The sequence below is a fragment of the Hyperolius riggenbachi genome, chromosome 10 (assembly GCF_040937935.1).
Source record: "Hyperolius riggenbachi isolate aHypRig1 chromosome 10, aHypRig1.pri, whole genome shotgun sequence".
Classification (NCBI taxonomy): Eukaryota; Metazoa; Chordata; class Amphibia; order Anura; family Hyperoliidae; genus Hyperolius; species Hyperolius riggenbachi.
The window spans coordinates 64,934,257-64,955,250 of NC_090655.1; the positions used below are offsets into that span (position 1 = coordinate 64,934,257).

At 48.2% G+C, this 20,994-nt stretch overlaps 1 protein-coding gene across 2 annotated transcripts in view; it reads right to left on the reverse strand.

The window, feature by feature from the left end:
• NRAP (nebulin related anchoring protein) overlaps positions 1-20,994 on the reverse strand; it is a 168,724-nt gene that overhangs the window by 61,671 nt on the left and 86,059 nt on the right. For both annotated transcript variants that reach the window (XM_068257887.1, XM_068257886.1), the window contains 7 exons: positions 17,560-17,667; positions 16,314-16,412; positions 15,968-16,072; positions 9,894-10,001; positions 8,726-8,827; positions 8,428-8,625; positions 6,657-6,761 (listed from right to left, as the gene is read on the reverse strand). In XM_068257887.1, the coding sequence (XP_068113988.1) occupies positions 6,657-6,761; positions 8,428-8,625; positions 8,726-8,827; positions 9,894-10,001; positions 15,968-16,072; positions 16,314-16,412; positions 17,560-17,667 (825 nt within the window). The remainder of the gene's footprint in view (positions 1-6,656; positions 6,762-8,427; positions 8,626-8,725; positions 8,828-9,893; positions 10,002-15,967; positions 16,073-16,313; positions 16,413-17,559; positions 17,668-20,994) is intronic.

The following is a 20,994-nucleotide window of genomic DNA, read 5'->3' on the forward strand; positions in this document are numbered from 1 at the left end:
CAGACAACACTAATCAGTCTGAATAGTGTTGTCCGGCTCATGAATGATTCGAATCTTTGATCCGGATCTTTTTTGAGTCGAATCTCAGCGGCTGCGGGACCCGAACTTCCGGGGCCTGCGACACAGAGGTAAGTTCCGCCCGCAGCCACCCGCCAGCTAGTGTTGGGCGAACATCTAGATGTTCGGGTTCGGGCCGAACAGGCCGAACATGGCCGCGATGTTCGGGTGTTCGACCCGAACTCCGAACATAATGGAAGTCAATGGGGACCCGAACTTTTGTGGTTTGTAAAGCCTCCTTACATGCTACATACCCCAAATTTACAGGGTATGTGCACCTTGGGAGTGGGTACAAGAGGAAAAAAAAATTTAGCAAAAAGAGCTTATAGTTTTTGAGAAAATCGATTTTAAAGTTTCAAAGGGAAAACTGTCTTTTAAATGCGGGAAATGTCTGTTTTCTTTGCACAGGTAACATGCTTTTTGTCGGCATGCAGTCATAAATGTAATACATATAAGAGGTTCCAGGAAAAGGGACCGGTAATGCTAACCCAGCAGCAGCACACGTGATGGAACAGGAGGAGGGTGGCGCAGGAGGAGAAGGCCACGCTTTGAGACACAACAACCCAGGCCTTGCATGAGGACAAGAAGCGTGCGGATAGCATGCTTTGTACCACCATGCAGTCATAAATGTAATAAAGATAAGTGGTTCAATAAACAGGGACCACGCGGCAACGCTAACCCAGCAGCAGCACACGTGATGGAACAGGAGGAGGCGCAGGAGGAGAAGGCCACGCTTTGTGAGACACAACAACCCAGGCCTTGCATGAGGACAAAAAGCGTGCGGAGAGCATGCTTTGTACCGCCATGTAGTCATAAATGTAATAAAGATAAGAGGTTCAATAAACAGGGACCACGCGGCAACGCTAACCCAGCAGCAGCAGCAGCAGCAGCACACGTGATGGAACAGGAGGAGGCGCAGGAGGAGAAGGCCACGCTTTGTGAGACACAACAACCCAGGCCTTGCATGAGGACAAAAAGCGTGCGGATAGCATGCTTTGTACCGCCATGTAGTCATAAATGTAATAAAGATAAGAGGTTCCATAAACAGGGACCGGCAACGGTAACCCAGCAGCAGCAGCAGCAGCAGCAGCACACGTGATGGAACAGGAGGAGGCGCAGGAGGAGAAGGCCACGCTTTGTGAGACACAACAACCCAGGCCTTGCATGAGGACAAAAAGCGTGCGGATAGCATGCTTTGTACCGCCATGTAGTCATAAATGTAATAAAGATAAGAGGTTCCATAAACAGGGACCGGCAACGGTAACCCAGCAGCAGCAGCAGCAGCAGCAGCACACGTGATGGAACAGGAGGAGGCGCAGGAGGAGAAGGCCACGCTTTGTGAGACACAACAACCCAGGCCTTGCATGAGGACAAAAAGCGTGCGGATATAGCAGCAATGCTTTTTGCCGCCATGCAGTCATAAATGTAATACAGATGAGAGGTTCAATAAACAGGGACCGGAAACGCTAAACCATCCCAGATGTTCATCGGTCATGTTACTTGGTTGGGGTCCAGGAGTGTTGCGTAGTCGTTTCCAATCCAGGATTGATTCATTTTAATTTGAGTCAGACGGTCTGCATTTTCTGTGGAGAGGCGGATACGCCGATCTGTGATGATGCCTCCGGCAGCACTGAAACAGCGTTCCGACATAACGCTGGCTGCCGGGCAAGCCAGCACCTCTATTGCGTACATTGCCAGTTCGTGCCAGGTGTCTAGCTTCATGCCCGGTTTCAGGTCCAGCGGTGCCAGCCACAAATCCGTCTGTTCCTTTATTCCCCTCCAAATTTCCTCCCCTGTGTGCTGCTTATCCCCAAGGCAGATCAGCTTCAGCAACGCTTGCTGACGCATGCCAACAGCTGTGCTGCACTGCTTCCACGATCCTACTGCTGCTGGTGCTGGGTTAGCGTTTCCGGATGAGGTACAGCTTTGAGATGCGTTGGAGGAGAAGGAGTCAGAGAGGTAGGTGCTGCTGTTGTTATCCAGTGGGAGGGACGGCGGTGCAGCTGTTTGCGGCGTGGGCAACACCCGCGCCGTAGCAGGTGAGGAATCACTGCCAGGCTCCACAAGGTTCACCCAGTGCGCGGTAAGGGAGATGTATCGACCCTGGCCGAACGCACTTGTCCAGGTGTCAGTGGTGAGGTGAACCTTGCAGGCAACGGCATTCTTCAAGCTTCGGGTTATTTAGCTGACCACGTGCTCATGCAACTCAGGCACTGCAGAGCGCGCAAAGTGGTAGCGGCTGGGAACCACGTAACGTGGGATGGCCACTGACATCATGCCCTTGAAGCTGTTTGTCTCCACCACTCGATATGGCAGCATTTCGCAGGCCAGAAGCTTGGCTATGCTGGCTGGCTGTTACTGCCACGGCCCGCGGGTCATTTGCTGGCAATTTCCTCTTGTGCTCAAACATCTCAGAGACAGACAACTCAACCGTAGCACTGCACACCGAAGGGCTGTTGGTTGTTGTGTTTGATGAACACTGGGAGACCTCAAGAGCACTAGTCCGGAAAGTGACAGTGTCAGCATCGTCTGATGTTTGTGAATGTTGTGAACCACGCAATGGCTGGGCTACTGCTGCTGCTGAGGCGGGTCTGGTGGTGAGTCTGGTGAACCCAAGGGAGGCAGTGTTGCTGGTGGTACGGTGGTACCCTGTCCTGCCGCGTTTGCCCACAGAGTGGGATGTTTGGATAGAATGTGGCGGCTCATGCTGGTGGTGGAGAGGTTGTTAATACTTTTCCCCCTGCTCAGGCGGGTCTTGCACACCTTGCAAATCGCCATGGTAACATCCTCAGTGCAGTCTTCAAAGAAAGCCCAGACTTTAACTGGCTGAGGACTCGGACCTCGTGCGTGATGTGCTGGTGCTGCTTAACCCACTGCTGGACGCTTGAGAGGTCATCCAAGTAATTATCTGGTCCTGTTCTTTTGGATCTGTGAGGGTTGTTGTCCTGGACAACATGGGCAGTATTGAGTGGGTTTTCTTGGGTGCTCCCCTGTGGCCTGTACGTGAACCGTCAGGGGAAACACCTCTTCCCTTGCCCCTCCCTCTTTCACCGGATTTCTTCCTCATTTCACTTAAAGTACACGCTGACTGGCAGCAGTACAGTGGCAGTACAGAAATGCTATACAGTGGTGGGTGAGCGGTGTACCACTATTGTCAGCAGTGACACAGAGCACAATGCTATACAGTGGCGGGTGAGCGGTGTACTACTGTTCCCAGCAGACACAGAGTGGAAGTAAACACAATGCTATATAGTGTGGCTGAGCCGTGTACACAGAGTGGCATTAAACACAATGCTATATAGTCTGCTATATAGTCACCCCGAACAGGGTGATGTTCTGCAGAACCCGAACAGTGGCAAACACTGTTCGCCCAACACTACTGGGAGGGATCGCAGATTTTAGTACCTAAACACACGATACAACATGTTTTCCGGGGTCGGACTCTGAGGCACATACAGATGGTCCCGATCATCATCCTCATCATACAACTCTTCTCCTGAGTCTGACCCACCCACCACCTCTGCCACCCCAACATCCCCAGACACAGACCCCTCATCGTCCTCAACATTAACTTGGGATGCTGGCCTGAGCCAGACCTCCTCCTCCACATCAGGCCCCATCATCTCCTCAATGGCAGCCCTCATTAATCGCTCTGGCGACGGACTGATGGACACAACGTTCTCCTCCGGGGAGGGCTGCTGCTGACCACTGGCTGCTGGGGTGGATGTTATAGCTTGCGTGGGGCGTTGGCTGTTGCTGTTGTTGGGAGTGCTGCTCACAGCGGAGGTCTCTGGGGAACTCATGTTGAGCTCATATAGTGGTTGACGGTGAGTGGAGTATTACTGATCCCAGCAATATACACACTGACTGGCAGAGTACGCAATGCTATATAGTGTGGCTGAGCGGTGTACACAGAGTGGCAGTAAACACAATGCTATATAGTCTGGCTGAGCGAGCGGTGTACTACTGTTCCCAGCAGAATCAGAGTGGCAGTAAACAATGGTATATAGTCTGGCTGAGCGGTGTACACAGAGTGTCAGTAAACAATGGTATATAGTCTGGCTGAGCGGTGTACACACAATGCTATATAGTCTGCTATATAGTGTCAGTAAACAATGGTATATAGTCTGGCTGAACGAGCGGTGTACTACTGTTCCCAGCAGACACAGAACAGTACACAGAATGCTATATAGTGTGGCTGAACGAGCGGTGTACCACTGTTCCCAGCAGACACAGAATGCTATATAGTGTGGCTGAACGAGCGGTGTACCACTGTTCCCAGCAGACACAGAACAGTACACAGAATGCTATATAGTGTGGCTGAACGAGCGGTGTACTACTGTTCCCAGCAGACACAGAACAGTACACAGAATGCTATATAGTGTGGCTGAACGAGCGGTGTACCACTGTTCCCAGCAGACACAGAACAGTACACAGAATGCTATATAGTGTGGCTGAACGAGCGGTGTACCACTGTTCCCAGCAGACACAGAACAGTACACAGAATGCTATATAGTGTGGCTGAACGAGCGGTGTACTACTGTTCCCAGCAGACACAGAACAGTACACAGAATGCTATATAGTGTGGCTGAACGAGCGGTGTACTACTGTTCCCAGCAGACACAGAACAGTACACAGAATGCTATATAGTGTGGCTGAACGAGCGGTGTACTACTGTTCCCAGCAGACACAGAACAGTACACAGAATGCTATATAGTGTGGCTGAACGAGCGGTGTACCACTGTTCCCAGCAGACACAGAACAGTACACAGAATGCTATATAGTGTGGCTGAACGAGCGGTGTACTACTGTTCCCAGCAGACACAGAACAGTACACAGAATGCTATATAGTGTGGCTGAACGAGCGGTGTACTACTGTTCCCAGCAGACACAGAACAGTACACAGAATGCTATATAGTGTGGCTGAACGAGCGGTGTACTACTGTTCCCAGCAGCGACACACAATGACTGGGGGGGACCCTGGCTAGCGTGGCTGGAGCGCGAACTACCCTGCCTGCCTACCCAAAGCTAAACCCACAGACAAATGGCGGAGATATGACGTGGTTCGGGTATTTATTTACCCGAACCACGTGACAGTTCGGCCAATCAGAGCGCGTTCGGGTCCGAACCACGTGACCCGTTCGGCCAATCACAGCGCTAGCCGAACGTTCGGGGAACGTTCGGCCATGCGCTCTTAGTTCGGCCATATGGCCGAACGGTTTGGCCGAGCACCGTCAGGTGTTCGGCCGAACTCGAACATCACCCGAACAGGGTGATGTTCTGCAGAACCCGAACAGTGGCGAACACTGTTCGCCCAACACTACCGCCAGCCTGCACATCATATTGGAGGAGACAGCGGGGGAGAGAGAGCACCCTAAGGTGAGGGAAGGGGGGGGAGATTGCCCCCCTTCTCCACCGCTGCTCCCAGCTCTCTCTCTGCTGCACTGTTCTCCTCCTGGGGGGGGGGGGGGGGCACCTGGCTACCTAACCTATTCTGGGCACATATACCCCCTGGCTACCTATTCTGGGCACATATAGCCCCTGGCTACCTATTCTGGGCACATATACCCCCTGGCTACCTATTCCGGGCACTTATAGCCCCTGGCTACCTATTCCGGGCACATATAGCCCCTGGCTACCTATTCTGGGCACATATAGCCCCCCTGGCTACCTATTCTGGGCACATATAACCCCTGGCTACCTATTCTGGGCACATATAGCTCCTGGCTACCTATTCTGGGCACATATACCCCCTGGCTACCTATTCTGGGCACATATACCCCCTGGCTACATATACTGGGACATATATACCCCTGCCTACGTATACTGGGACATTTACACCCCTGCCTACATATACTGGGACATATATACCCCCTGGCTACATATACTGGGCACATATATCCCTGGCTACATATACTGGGAACACTGGCTGTTTGTCATTATGTGCATTTAGTGGTGAAAAGCTGTCTCTTTTGTGCATTTACTGGTGAAAAGCTGTCTCTTATTATGTGCATTTACTGGTGAAAAGCTGTGTCTTATTATGTGCATTTACTGGTGAAAAGCTGTGTCTTATTATGTGCATTTACTGGTGAAAAGCTGTCTCTTGTGCATTTACTGGGGAAAAGCTGTCTCTTATTATGTGCATTTACTGGCGAAAAGGTGTCTCTTATAATGTGCATTTACTGGTGAAAAGCTGTCTCTTATGTGCAGTTACTGGTGAAAAACTGTCTCTTATGTGCACTGGACCAGTACTACTGGTGAGGACAGTTAGTGACATGGCTATGTACTCTGTAATGTGCTGCAGAAGATGTCAGTGCGATATAAATACTATAAATTTTTTTTTAAAAAAGCCCATTGCTTAGCCCCACTCTACATAAAAGTGTGCTTCTGACTCCGCCCCTAACTCCACCCCTAACTCCACCCCCTGTCTGGCTTTCTCCATCAGCCGACCTGGCAACCCTAGATGTGACCCAAATAAAAACTGCACCCTATTTACCACCAAAATATGAAAATATGCAGCCTCACTTTGCTGGTTCCCCAACCTCAATAAATGAACACAATAGGGTGTCACATGACCAACACATGAACGATCAGCTGACCTCACTGATGAGTTCTCCGGCCTTCTTAGCTTGTTCCACATTCACACTTCCTTCTGTGATCCAGCCGACTCCCTTCATCCAGTTCAGGTCCGACTTGTACTGATGCTGCAGCAGGTGACAGGGGACATTGTGTTAATACATAGGTTAACAGAGACCTGCCTGACATCTAAATAAACCAGACAGTTCACAGATGCTGGAGCCACAATCGCCAGGAGACTTGATGCACACTGCAATGGACCCAACAAAAGTGATAGAGTATCAGAATACAGTGACAGAGGTCGGTTGCAGCATCAGCTGTATTTGGGAGTGGATACATACTATTTTATCAGTGAATGGCAATGCATCTGTTGTCAAACAAAATCCTGCAGGTCTGGTTTGTGCATTGTGTAAATGCAATGTGCAAAGTACAAATCAATGCCTTTTTTATCCAAAGATGTTCCAGGCATTCGTCTGGAGTGCCATTGGATCCCAGGAGCGCTGCTGGAGTGCTCATTGGGGCCAGTCACCCTGAACGCCTGTACTCCGCTTCCCATCATTGCTAATTGTGCAGATGATAAAAAAGGAAGGACATGTGTGAATGGGCCCATTGGAAAGCATGGATGGTTAGTCTGCTGCAATTCACTCTGGAGGAAGGTCTGGCAGTGGAGCCTGAGAGAAACTAAAAAATCCAACTAAACAAAACCATACAAGGTAGATTCTTAAAACAACTACCGTATATTCCGGCGTATAAGACGACTGGGTGTATAAGACGACCCCCCAACTTTTTCAGTTAATGTATAGCGTTTGTGATATACTCACCGTATAAGACTACCCCTCTTCCAACGTACACCAAATTTAAAAAAAAATCATATACTGGTTCTGTACTGTATGTGGTACCCAGTATATAACACAGTATATAGTCAATTGACTGGTTGGATTGGTGAACTCTCCCTCTCCCTAAGTGGATTGGTCAGCTCTCCTTGTCTACCTGTTTATCAGAGCGGTATGGAAGAATAGATCGCGCTGTGCCCATAAAACACGCCTCTTTCACCCCTCTGGCCCAACCTTGTATCCTATTTACCTCCCTCTCTGCCTCTCAGATCTCGCACATATGCGCCTGCGCCGCTTCACTACACTCCTCAGCAGCAAGATCTGAGAGACGGTAACAGGATAGGGGGGTATCACCCAGCATCAATGATACCCGGCGTATAAGACGACCCCCCAACTTTTCAGAAGATTTTCAAGGGTTAAACAGTAGTCTTATACGCAGAAATATACAGTATGTAGATTACTGTGACCTTTTACTTGTAGAACTCAAGAGCTATGAACCATGAAATCAGTATTTTTTACTGCACTCTCTAAAGTACATCCTGCCTGATAAGGCTAGGTTCACACTACAGTGGATGCTCAATTAACTTAACTTCCCCAACTGCAACTCCCAGCAGCAATCTCCATGGCAGCATCATGTGACACGCTGGCACGTACTGATGATGTATCACAAGACGCACCTGTGGCCATGGAGATCGCTACTGGATGAGTTAACTTATTGTTACACACAGCACATAACTTTGCAGGAAGGGAGGAAGGAGAAGAGAGGAAGCTGGCCAGATTCAAAACATCAATGGCCGAATACGGCCAGCAAGCCATAGTTTGCTCAGCACTGATCTAGGGTCTTGGAAATAGAGAGAGAGAAAGAGAAAAAGAGAGAAATTTGCCTTCTCATTTGAACCAGACCCCCCCCCCCCCCCCCCCCCCGAGGACAAAATAATTACTAACCAGTTGTGTGCCTCACCTCACTCTGCAGATCATAGGCTTTCTTGGCCCATGACACCTTCATGTCCTCAGGCAGTATGGTATACTCATGGAGCTTTGTGCGATAATCCAAGTCGCTGGCCAATGATTGAGCTTTCTTGGCATGCGTGAGGTTGACCATGTCCATGGGCAACTGGTATTGGGTCTTGCTCTCCTCAAACCCTTTTTTGTAAGATACCTACGACATAAAAGACAGCAGGGGTGATAATAGTAAAGCTCAGGCCATGGGACCCAATAGAGCATGGACATCCCTGCCATTTAAGAAAAGGCTCTGCTACCTCACTGCTCAGCTTTCCGACTTGCATAGAGTGAAGGAGTCGTGAGTCACTGTTTGCTGCAGCTTTTCCTTTGGTCTTTTCATATTCCTCCTTGTACTTGATCTGTGGGAGTGAAGACAGAGAAGCAGCATTGTAATAGACATTTTAGCTGTACGGACAGAAGACAAAGAAAATGCCATCTTATATTAGTGAATAGGAGCTAGAAGGAGTGGCAGAAACAGTAAGCTGAGGCATGGTACTAGAAGGGGAGGAAGACTACGGCCTGGCAGGGGGTGGAGGCTACACATACCACTGCCTGCGGAAACGGGGCAGGAAGTGCTAAGAGTTGCAAGGCTGTTTAGAACCAGTTGCTAACTTTCCTGCCTTTTTTTGCACTACAATAGTAAAGTTATCTAATGCAAATGATACCCGTAGGGCAAAAAAGTGCCCCAAACAGATATAAACTCAATAGTAGATTAAATAAAAATAAAATTGTGCAATATCTCAGATAAATCTTTTTTAGGAGTAGAGGGATAGAAACAGGTCAGGTTTCTACACCCACTGCACCAGGAAAGCTGGAGTACTGTATGTGACATTTTTCTCTACACCAACACTTTTATAAGATTAGCTTTTGGGTGTCGATCCTTGAATCAGATCGTGAGACAGCTGTATACTTATTTAGGTTGTAAAAGACAATCCATCAAGTTAAGCCTCTTGAGCCCCACTACATCTCAACATAGAAAATGGAAAAGCAACACCCAAATACATCTTCTAAAACTGAATCGATGTATCACCTTCTAGAACCTCACTACACCTCAATGTAGAAGATAGAAAAGCAACACCCAAAGACACCCTCTTCGACTCGATCAATGCACCACCTAGAACATGGAAAAGCAAGACTGGAAGACACCCTCTCTGACTCAGATCAGTGCTTACTACACACCTGGTAATCATAGCTCTGGCTGCCCTTCAAAAGTACGGTAAGCAGCCAAGACCCTTATAAATATAAGTATAGAATTTACCATAAATGGGTTTACACCTGCAAACAATCCCCCGATCTGAATTGCTGTTTTACGAAAGGCTAATCCTATCCTATAACTAACAAAACAACAGAAAGAATCACCTAGATTAGTCACATTTTTCTGAGAGATTAAAAAGAACTAAAGGGGGTTTAGAAGTAATCACTCACATCACTTGCGAGGTCTCCTGAGGCTTTGGCAGAGGTGAGGGACAGGGAGTCCAGCTTCATCTCAAAGCCTTGCCCTTTATTCTTCTGCCATTCTTCCTTGTACTTGTTCTGCAAAAAAAAGTGGACAATCCAGTGAGTTAGAAACACTGCCACATCCAGCAATCTAGGGTCTACACATACTTAGATTGCATTAGAGGTGGCCTTGGTGAGGCATTGGTGCTTACCATGTGTTTGCAAGCAATAAATACAGAGGTTTTTAAATTAATTTTACATCAATATCTGCAGAGTGGTGGGAGTTTGAACTGGGGAGCTGCTTTTTTCTTTGTCTGCCAAACCCACCATGCTACCCACTCCTGCAGCAAGTTACAAACTGGTTAGTGGGATGCCATATTTGTGTAGATGTACGCGATTGCACGTAGGTCTTTATAAGAAGAGGATAGGCTTTTAGTGTGTCTAGTCAGCAAATAAGTAAATCTGTTGGTTCTGGTAGTAAAGTTTACCATCAGAGAGCGATCTGCGGGTCCCCTTGTACCACAGGTATAGAACAGTGCTGGATATGGAGACAGAAAGGAGAAAATGTGCACCCTGTGATGCTAGTAGGTGAGGGCTCTAGGCCCTATAGGAAAGGTCACACCTGGTTGTCGAGGCTGGAGAAACCTATATAGGTTTGCCAGCTGTCACGCCTGTGTCTCTCTTATGCCGGGGGACCTGGCTTGCACGGATATCCTCACGGTCTTGGATGGTGATCCGGTCGGGATTCCACGGTGGTTATTTAGGACATGCTGCGGTGGGCGTGTAAACGTTTTTCTGCGCTCGGCCGGTACGAGTCTGATTCCCCGGCTTTGAGTGTAGTAGGCAATGAAAACACAATGATATGCAAAGGCTGCGTTCAAAAACTTTATTGCGACACATTTCCCAGGGGAGCACCCCTGCTTTATGAAGCATAAATCAATTTATGCTTGATAAAGCAGGTGTGCTCCCATGGGGAACGCATCGCAATAAAGTTTTTAAGAATAGCCTTTGCATATCATTGCGGATAACACCGCCTTGCTTTACTAGTTGTTGTTATCTCCTACTACACTCATAGCCGGGGAATCAGGCTCGTACCGGCCGAGCGCTGTCAAAGGTTTACACGCCCACCGCAGCGTGTTCCAAATATCCACCGTGGAATTCCGACTGGATCACCATCCAAGACCGTAAGGATATCCGTGCAAACCAGGTCCCCCGGCATAAGAGGGACACAAGCAAGACAGCTGGCAAACCTATATAGGTTTCTCCAGCCTCGACAACCAGGTGAGGCATTTCCTATAGGGCCTAGAGCCCTCACCTACTAGTATCACAGTGTGCGCTTTTTCTCCTTTCTGTCTCCATAGTCAGCAAATAATTAAGTGCAATTCCTCCTGGGTTGTTAAAGAGAACCCGTGGCGGGGTTCTTACATCGCAATCCATATACAGAGGCTGGGTCTGCCTATAGAGCCCAGCCTCTGTTGCTAGTTAGTTTCCTCCAAAGACCCCCCTGCGCGCTGTCAGACCCCATAAAACACAGCCGCGCTGGCGACACGCAGCGTGTCGCAGCCAGCTGTGTTTATCTCACTAATGTCAGTCTCACCGCTCCCCCGCCTCCTGAATCGCTCCGGTCCCCGCCCACGTCCCTTCCCTCCCCACTGATTGGAGGGAAGGGACGCGGGCGGGGAGCGGAGCGATTCAGGAGGCGGGGGAGCAGCCGAGACGGACATTCGTGAGGCAAACACAGCCGCATAGCACGGCTGTGTTTTATGGGGGTCTGACGGCGCGCAGGGGGTCTTTGGAGGAAACTAGCAACAGAGGTTGGGCTCTATAGGCAGACCCAGCCTCTGCATGCGGATTGCGATGTAAGAACCCCGCTTCGGGTTTTCTTTAAGTACCATCCAGCATCTGCTAAGCCAGAGACTTAACTGACAATCTTTACTGTTTTAGCCTCATCAGAAAAAAAAAAAAAAAGACTACTGGATGAAGAACTCCATGATGCAGGACTTGTTTCTGAGAAAACGAGATATCTTTTTTCTGGACAACACATAGGAAGACACGCAAAGTTACAAACTGGCCTTCTTGGATTGCACTCTACATCTCAAACAGGGATACTTGTAGACAAAATTCCTGCAGAATATGTCTAAGAATTCTACCCACAAGGATCAATACTTCTTTTGCCTAGCATCAGCCACTGGAGCCCAAAGTGGGTGTCAGGGTTCTACAACATCAGGCTGAGATGAAAACTACCAACAAAGGCCTGGTGCACACCAGAGGAGTTTTTCTGAGAGTTTTGAGTTTTTAAATCTGCTTCAAATGTTATCCTATGTGTCTGTACACACTAGTGATGGGCGAACATCCAGATGTTCGGGTTCGGGGTGGTTCGGCCGAACATGCCCCCGATGTTCGGCATGTTCAGGCCGAACCCCGAACCCAACCCGAACATGTCCCTTTGGGACCCCTATAGGGTCCCAGCATAAAGGGAGAGCATGCCCCGAGCGCGGGGGGGGGGGGGGGGGTGTCGGAAATGCCCCCCACCCCTCACCGCTAAGCTCTCCCTTTTGCCGGTACCCTATAACGTTAAATTTAAGCCCCCCAAAAGTACCTGAGGAGGAGGGCAGGAAGCGGGCAGCCAGAGATGCTAGGCGCTAGTACCATCTGGTACTTCCGCCCTCTCTTGACGCACTTCCTGTTTACATTTGAAGTCGCGTCAAGAGAGCGCAGAAGTACCGCGATGACACGAACGAGGGTACGCGTCATCTACATGATGACACGTACCCTCGTACGCATCATCGCGGTACTTCTGCGCTCTCTTGACGCGACTTCAAATGTAAACAGGAAGTGCGTCAAGAGAGGGCGGAAGTACCAGATGGTACTAGCGCCTAGCATCTCTGGCTGCCCGCTTCCTGCCCTCCTCCTCAGGTACTTTTGGGGGGCTTAAATTTAACGTTATAGGGTACCGGCAAAAGGGAGAGCTTAGCGGGGAGGGGTGGGGGGCATTTCTGACCCCCCCCTCCCCCCCCCGCGCTCGGGGCATGCTCTCCCTTTATGCTGGGACCCTATAGGGGGCTATGTTTGGCCGGACACGGCTGTGTTCGGCCGAACAAAGAAGGCACGTTCGGGTTCGGGCAGCGTGGCCGAGCACCCTCCTGAACACCATGAGGTGTTCGGGGGGTGCCGAACCGAACAGTCCAAATTCCGGGCGAACCCGAACAGTGGCGAACACTGTTCGCCCATCACTAGTACACAAGAGCAATGAGGTTTTGTAAAAAAAAAACATAGCATTACATTGGGAAGAGCTTTTAGAGGTTTCAAAAGCTCTTCCCAATGTAATGCTATGGTTTTTTTTTACAGAACCTCATTGCTCCAATGTGCACAGACACATAGGATAACATTAACAGCAGATTTAAAAACTCAAAACGCTCAGAAAAACTCCTCTGGTGTGCACCAGGCCAAAGAGTTGAAAGTGAAGGAATGCTAACACCTTGGCGAAGTGGGTTTAGCAGCCACCCAGTCTGGATCTCTATAAAAACAACAAATCAAGAGAAAACCCCCAGACCAAGGGAAAGAGAAGAGAATCAAAATTGTGAAGCAACACAGTGATTCACTACATATCTCAGTTGTAGGAGAACCTCTGCATAATCTTTAACCGATATCCCATTTTCCTCAAAGCCAGCAACATACAGCGATATACGTAGGCATTGTAAGTATCCAAAACCCAAGAATAAGAAAGGAACTTGGTGCATGCAGTTGAGACTACTGAAACTCTTTAGTAAATGTGTGGCCTATCATAGCGGATCTATTGGCACTTTATGCCCCTCCACGCACCCTCCACTCTGCCAACAAGATGAATCTGGTTATTCCCAGGATACACTTTTTGGTGCTCAGGCCTTTTCCTATGCAGCCCCTACTCTATGGAACTCACTTCCACAATCAGTACGAGAGGCTCCTTCTTTGGACAGCTTTAAAAAAAGGCTAAAAACTCACCTCTTTTCCCGCGCCTTTGAGACTGTATAATGCAGGGTCACAGCGCATTGAGTACCCAGGGAGAAAAGCGCTATAAAAATGTTATTGTTATAGGACAGACAATTCTACAGATCGGCGTTCTGCGGTCTGATAGGAAACCAAAATCTGCAGGTCAGTACTGTGCAGTCTACCTTCACCTCAGGAAGAAAGGACACTCAGGTGCGCAGTTTGGATAAACAAGAAAACTAGTTTTCAAGTCAGGGTGAAAGAGCCTACCTATGCCAAACTGGATAAAACATTCCTAAATGTGCAAGTAGGCACGTGACTACAGTCATCATCAACAGAGAGAACATCTGTGTACCCTTACAAAATAAGGTTGCATCAGGTGAAAAAGCAGCATCAGTGTATCATAAACAATGACCTGAATAAACTAAAAATGACACAGAAATTGCTGATGGGTCTTTTAAAAGCCATAGATCATTATAATGATCAAAACATTTTCTTACGGCCATGCCATAGTAATGGCCATGTCATATTCCACTGTGTATCCCACAGACTCTGGCTAATTTGGGGGATCACCTACTTTAAGGGAATCTGAAGTCAGAGGGATATGGAGGCTACCATATTTATCACCTTTTGAACAATACCAGTTGCCTGGCTTTCTCGCTGATCTTTCAGGCATCAGTAGTGTCTAGCTGCATGCATATTTCAGGTGTGTGATTCAGTCTAAGGCCCAGTGCACACCAAAACCGCTAGCAGATCGTCAAAACGCTAGCGGTTTTGGGAGCAGAGAGCAGATATTTGGCCGGGTGCACACCAAGCGGATTTTGTATGCGATCCACCAGCCGCATCAGCCAGTGAAAACGCTTGGCTATTGTATTTCAATGTGTGGTGCACACCGGCGGTTTGAGGTTTTTTAGCAAACCGCAAACGCGCAGCAGGAGGCGCGTTTGCGGCTTGGCAAAAACCTCAAACCGCCGGTGTGCACCATCCCATTGCAATACATTAGCCAAGCATTTTTCCAGGCGGATGCGGCCGGCGGATCGCTCCAAAAACCACTCGGTGTGCACTGGGCCATACTTCAGTAGGAAACACCAGATCTGTGTATATGATCGTTCAGGGTCTATGGCTAAAGGTATTATAGACAGAGTACCAAGAGGACAGCCAGGCAACTGTAACTGATTAAAAGGAAATTAATATGCCCACCTCTATATCCCTCTCTCCTCAGGTGTGCTTTACAACTCTGTACCCAGCTTTCTACTTTCCACCCTCCTGCATTTTATATCTGTGTCTTGCACAGAGCAAAGACCTGCAATGCAAATAGCGTTGTGCATTGTGAATTAAAGGGAAACTGAAGAGAGAAGGCTATGGTGGCTGCCACACTACTTTTCTTTTAAACAATGCACATTTCCTGGCTCTCCTGCTGATCCTCTACCTCTAATACGTTTAGGCATAGACCCTGAACAAGCATGCAGATCAGGTACTTTGTTCCTCTTCTTTTGCGAGACAACTGCAGTCATACTTCAGAGTCGGGCAGCTTCCATGCAAGTCATTTACTGCTTTTTCTACTTAGATTGCATTGACTGCAGTTGTTGCATGCTTGTTTCAGACAACAAACTCCATGCAGATACTGTCGAGGTTTAACTTTGATCCTGAGACTATATCGTTTGAGGGCCCTTTTACACTTAAAGGACAACTGTAACGAGAGGGATATGGAAGCTACCATACTTCCTTTTAAACAAAGCAAATTGCCAGGCTATCCTGATTATCCTCTGCCCCTAATACTTTTTAGCCATAGCCCCTGAACAAGCATGCAGCAGATCAAGTGTTTCTGACATTGTCAGATCTGGCAAGATTATCGGCATGCTTGTTCTTGTGTTATTCAGACATTACTGCAGCCAAATAGATCAACAGGGCTGCCAGGCAACTGGCATTGTTTAAAAGGAAATAAATATGGCAGCCTCCATGTTCATCTCACTTCGTTGCATTGCACTGCCCCCCCCTCCCCCCCTCCATTTTGGCAAATGCAATGCAATTCATTAAGTATAAAAGGGCCCTCAAGGTAAAGGTATTAACCACTTGGTTCCCGCGATGCAGTTTACCTCGCTGTAGAGTTCAGCGTTGGCCTTGGCCTTCTTAATCTCTGGCACATCTTGAGGAAGGGTGTAACGGGTCTTGGATTTTTCATATTCTGCTCTATAATTCAGCTATACAAAACAAGAAGAAGAAGAAAAAAAATCACCCTCATCCCATTACATAATCGTAGCAAATGAAGTGATCTGTGAGTAGTGTTTGCAGCCAGCCTGGGCCGGTAATACAACAATTATCCTCTCCAGTGATCTGCATTAACGGAGCTGCGGTTATCAGGGCTCTGCACAGAACGGTGGGATTCAGGGGGGAAGCCGCAGAACACCTTATCAGTGTACAGCACAATGTGCTGCTACTTACATCACTCAGCTGCTGGGCATTAACCTTGGCCTGAACAATCTCCGGAGTGTCCGTTACAGAGCTGTACTTCAGCTTGTCAATGCTCTGCCGATAGTTTACCTGCGGGGGGAAAAGAACGCCATTTCAACATGGAACGATATTAAGGAAGAATTAAATCATCTCTCATGCGGACTTGCTAATCTCATTAAAACGTAAATTTGCCCAATGTGCAATCAAGTCTGGCAAAGCTTTAAAAATGCGGGAAAGAATAATCAATTACTTTAGCCCGTTGCCTGAAAGTAAAGAAGTTGCACCAGGAAGTTTTCAAATGCAACTAAAAACTGAATACCTGTGCCAAATATCTCAGTGGTGCAGCTCATTTGAGGAACCACTTTTATGACCACGTCCCAATTACACTAAGATGGCTTTCAGCCCCAATGTTTTGCTGTGTTCATCCTGCAGGCTCCTTTTGTGAGGAAAGAACAGGTGGCCCCAGAATTTAAGTTTAGATGTATGAAATGCCAGCTTGCGTGCCAAGAACTTTGGATGAGCTTCTGAGTGCTAAACCCAAGTTTTGACTGAAACGGATGCTGCATGCACACGTGTGGGATGCGCTAGGGGGGGGGGGGGGGGGGAGTTCACCCTTGTTGCCACCTCCAACCACTGCGTTCCATGTCGTGTTCCATTTCTCCAATACTTCCTCCTTCAGAGCTTAGGAGGAAAAAATACCGAGGTGATGTGTACTCTTCACTGCCAATGATCAGCAGTAGCAGCAGAACAGGACTTTGCCTGCGTGTTCACCCCCCCCCCCCCCCCCCCATAGATCTCAGTGAACATTCCTGCCATTTACGCCTTCACAACCAGAAGTTCTGCTGTGAAGACGGAAGTGCTGAGAAGATGGAGAGCAGCATGCACAGCCTCACTCTCTTCTGTGGTTTCTGAACCCTGTACATGCCGGGACAGTTTCACCTTTTTGTGAAAATGGTCTCACCTAGTTAAGAGGTGGTTTAATTAGTTGCCCAATTTTTTTCCAATCCAGTAACTATTACATTTCAAATTTTACTGTCAAAACCGCAAACTAAAAGCTTTTCTTAATTTCTGTCCAGGCAATAAGACGTATTCATGTAGTGGTTCCCTCCCCTCCCGATAGACTAGATGCATGAAAAAGCTTGTAGGTAACTTTAATTCAGGGTAGTGAACGGTAGTCACATGACCGTAGCTGTACATTGTAGATCATCCACCACTAGCAGTTCTCCGCCACACTTACATCTCTCATTGGGTCCATCTTCTTGGCAGTCTCATAAGACGGGGTGCTGGTAGCTGGATAATAATATTCACCTTCTGTGTCACCTTGCTTGTCTGATTTATAGGAAATCTGCAGGACACACAAATGACAGGTAATGTGTGTGACGTGATGAGCTCATGAATTTCCTGTTGGACTTTACTGTAAAAATGAACTTTTAGTAAAGGAAATATGAAGGCTGCCATTTTTGTTTACCTTTTCAACATAAACAGATGCCCTTCTGTGAGGCACAAGCCATTCTGTAAATTAATGTAGTTAAAAATGATCTTTTACCTGCAATCTGCAGCCAGTTATGGATTTCTAGAACTGCTTAACCTGTTTGCAACCATAGCAAAGGCATGGAGTGTACTCCTGTGTACAGACTGTCTACAAGTTCCCATATCGATGCACAAGTAATTATCTGAGCAGCCAATTTACTAATATTATGATTGCAACAGGCTGATATCCCTCAAGCAATTTCTGAGTGGGCAGCAAAAACAAGGTACGAGAAAAAGTGTTTGTAATATATAGAGGTGACCTGATTAAAGTGAACCAGAGGTGAGAGTGATATGGAGGCTGCCATGTTTATCTCCTTTTAAGCAATACCAGTTGCTTAGCTATCCTGCTGGTCTATTTGGCTGCAGTGCTGTCTGGATTACACCAGAAACAAGCATTCAGCTAATCTTGTCAGATCTGGCAATAATGTCAGAAATAACTGATATGCTGCATGCTTGTTCAGGGGCTATGGCTGAACGTATTAGAGGCAGAGTATCAGCAGGATTGCCAGGAAACTGGCATTGCTTACAAGGAAATAAACATGGCAGTCTCCAATTCATTCTCACCTCGGGTTCACTTTTAGAATGCTTTTAAACAAAACTAAAGGTTCATCCATGAGTTTATTACTTAAAGAGACACTTCAGCCAGGAATTAAAGAAAAAAAAAATCAGATTTACTTTTCCGGGGCTTCTACCAGCCCCCTCCAGCCGTCCCATGCCCTCGCAGTCACTCACGGAGCCTCAGGTTCCCCCGCCGCCAGCTAGTTTCGTTTTCTCTGACAGGCCCGACAGGCCTGACCACGTGTATTTTTCTTAGCGTTCCCGTCCGCAATAGCGGCCTGCGCCTGTTCAGGATGCTATTGAAGACGGGAACATGAACAAGGATATGCATGGCCGGGCCTGCGCAGGTGCAGAAAGCCCACCGACTCCCTGTCAGCGAAAACGAAAATAGCTGGCGGCAGGGGACCGGAGGCTCTGTGAGTGACTGCGAGGGCACAGGACAGCTAGAGGAGGCTGGTAGAAGCCCCAGGCAAGTAAAACTGATTTTTTATTCCTGGCTTAAGTGTTCCTTTAAGTGACCATGAAAAATACTACTGATCCACTATTTATAAAGATGCAAATAAGGCATTGCTAGTGCTATAGCTTTCAAAGCTAGTTTTGTTGCTTTTTTATCAACGACCAAAGATCTTGCAATGATTTGCAAATGTAATCCAGCCTCTCCCACTCAACAGGGGTACTGCTATGGTCTTTGTGGCCCCCAGCGTCACATCATTTGTGGCTCTCTCCTCCCCCCCTTCTCCAGTCAGAGGCTCCATGTCCCATAGTAAGTAGCCAAAAGGTGCACCCCCCCCCCCCCCCAAAAAAAAACACAAAAAAATGGTAGCCCTCCAGAATAGGTAGGTAGCCAAAGCTGCACAACCCCTCCCCCCCCCCCCCCCCCGGCATACTCCCATTACTGGCACGGACACTGGCATACTCATTACTGGCACGGACACTGGCAGACTCACATTACTGTCAGGGACACTGGCAGACTCACATTACTGGCACGGACACTGGCAGACTCACATTACTGGCAGGGACACTGGCAGACTCACATTACTGGCACAGACACTGGCATACTCACATTACTGGCACGGACACTAGCATACTCACATTACTGGCACGGACACTGGCATACTCACATTACTGGCATGGACACTGGCAGACTCACATTACTGGCAGGGACACTGGCAGACTCACATTACTGGCATGGACACTGGCAGACTCACATTACTGGCAGGGACACTGGCAGACTCACATTACTAGAAGGGACACTGGCAGACTCACATTACTGGCAGGGACACTGGCAGACTCACATTACTGGCAGGGACACTGGCATACTCACATTACTGGCAGGGACACTGGCAGACTCACATTACTGGCACGGACACTGGCATACTCACATTACTGGCACGGACACTGGCAGACTCACATTACTGGCAGGGACACTGGCAGACTCACATTACTGGCACGGACACTGGCATACTCTCACTACCGGCATGGACATTGGCATACTCACATTACTGGCACGGACACTGGCATACTCACATTACTGGCATGGACACTGGCATACTCACATTACTGGCATGGACACTGGCATACTCATTACTGGCAGGGACACTGGCATACTCACATTACTGGCAGGGACACTGGCATACTCACATTACTAGAAGGGACACTGGCATACTCACATTACTGGCATGGACACTGGCATACTCATTACTGGCACGGACACTGGCATACTCGCATTACTAGAAGGGACACTGTCATACTCACATTACTGGCATGGACACTGGCATACTCACATTACTGGCAGGGACACTGGCATACTCACATTACTGGCACGGACACAGGCATACTCACATTACTGGCATGGACACTGGCATACTCATTACTGGCATGGACACTGGCATACTCACATTACTGGCAGGGACACTGGCATACTCGCATTACTGGCAGGGACACTGGCATACTCACATTACTGGCACGGACACTGGCATACTCACATTACTGGCACGGACACTGGCATACTCACATTACTGGCACGGACACTGGCATACTCACATTACTGGCACGGACACTAGCATACTCACATTACTGGCACGGACACTGGCATACTCATTACTGGCAAGGACACTGGCATACTCGCATTACTAGAAGGGACACTCATACTCACATTACTGGCATAGACACTGGCATACTCACATTACTGGCACGGACACTGGCATACTCACATTACTGGCAGGGACACTGGCATACTCATTACTGGCATGGACACTGGCATACTCACATTACTGGCAAGGACACTGGCATACTCGCATTACTAGAAGGGACACTGTCATACTCACATTACTGGCAAGGACACTGGCATACTCACATTACTGGCATGGACACTAGCATACTCACATTACTGGCACGGACACTGGCATACTCACATTACTGGCACGGACACTGGCATACTCACATTACTGGCAAGGACACTGGCATACTCACATTACTAGAAGGGATACTGTCATACTCACATTACTGGCATGGACACTGGCATACTCATTACTGGCATGGACACTGGCATACTCATTACTGGCACGGACACTGGCATACTCAC